This window comes from Cladosporium halotolerans, assembly GCF_011745625.1.
Source record: "Cladosporium halotolerans strain TM138-S3 chromosome Unknown Sca532, whole genome shotgun sequence".
NCBI classification, from domain to species: Eukaryota; Fungi; Ascomycota; class Dothideomycetes; order Cladosporiales; family Cladosporiaceae; genus Cladosporium; species Cladosporium halotolerans.
Window position 1 is genome coordinate 1 of NW_027191926.1, and position 830 is coordinate 830.

Below are 830 nucleotides of genomic sequence, written 5' to 3' on the forward strand. Positions count from 1 at the left end.
CGTAGGCGGGATTGTAAGACTTGAAGTGGCTGGGTCGCATGCGGCCACGCTGGTAAGGGTCGAAGGAGACATAGTGGATCTTGATGGTGACGCCGCCGGAGGGGGGAGCTTGCTCGAGGTCAAAAGTACTTTTCTTGATGCCGATGTACTCACCGGATACAATCTTCTCGCTGGGATGGGCAAGGTATGTGAGAGTCTTGTTTTGTGCCATAATTGCTGTGGTAGGGATGTGAACTGAGAGATGTTGGAAGAATAGAGTACTGTAAGGAAGTTTGGCTTCTGTACTGTAAGAAGTCGTGTGAGGAAGTGTTGGAAGGAAATTGCGGGCATGGATTGTGTCATGACGCGTCTAGTGGAAGATTCCAGAGCGACCATGCCGGCTACTGTAACTACAGGTGGTGACATTTGGACGACCGCACCGCCGCGAGTACTGTGGGACACCCCAAGGCCGGAGATGACGCATACCCCGAACCACAAACCTGGCTAGTCCATAAAGAAGGCTGCAGTATGTGTGCTGTACTGGACCTGATGGCAATGCGCACCCACAAGGTGAGGATGCCTGGTGTGCCTCGGTGCCGTAGCCTCTCAAGAGGTAACTCATCTACAACACAAAGCGTGAGCGAGGCCGTGAAGTAGACCCAACCGGTCTCCGTGCGCACAAAGTCTGCACTTTGTACCAGCCTTTCCGAAGACCACCGAGCTTCGGTTCGTCATTGTCAGAGTCGCAATCGATCATCTCGTCAGCTTCCACAGAGTAAGCCGGACTCGTCGAACGTGTCCCACACCCCAGTCTCCAATCCATTTCGGGATCGACTTGAACAATGTCGGGC

General features: G+C 53.6%; 1 protein-coding gene across 1 annotated transcript; it reads right to left on the reverse strand.

Annotated features, from left to right (window-relative positions):
• Window positions 1-211, reverse strand: WHR41_09701 (uncharacterized protein; the record flags this gene model as incomplete). Its single annotated transcript, XM_069378302.1, has 1 exon — window positions 1-211. A coding segment is annotated over one exon (211 nt), but the record flags the coding sequence as incomplete, so codon positions are not given.
• Between the last annotated feature and the right edge of the window lie 619 nt (window positions 212-830).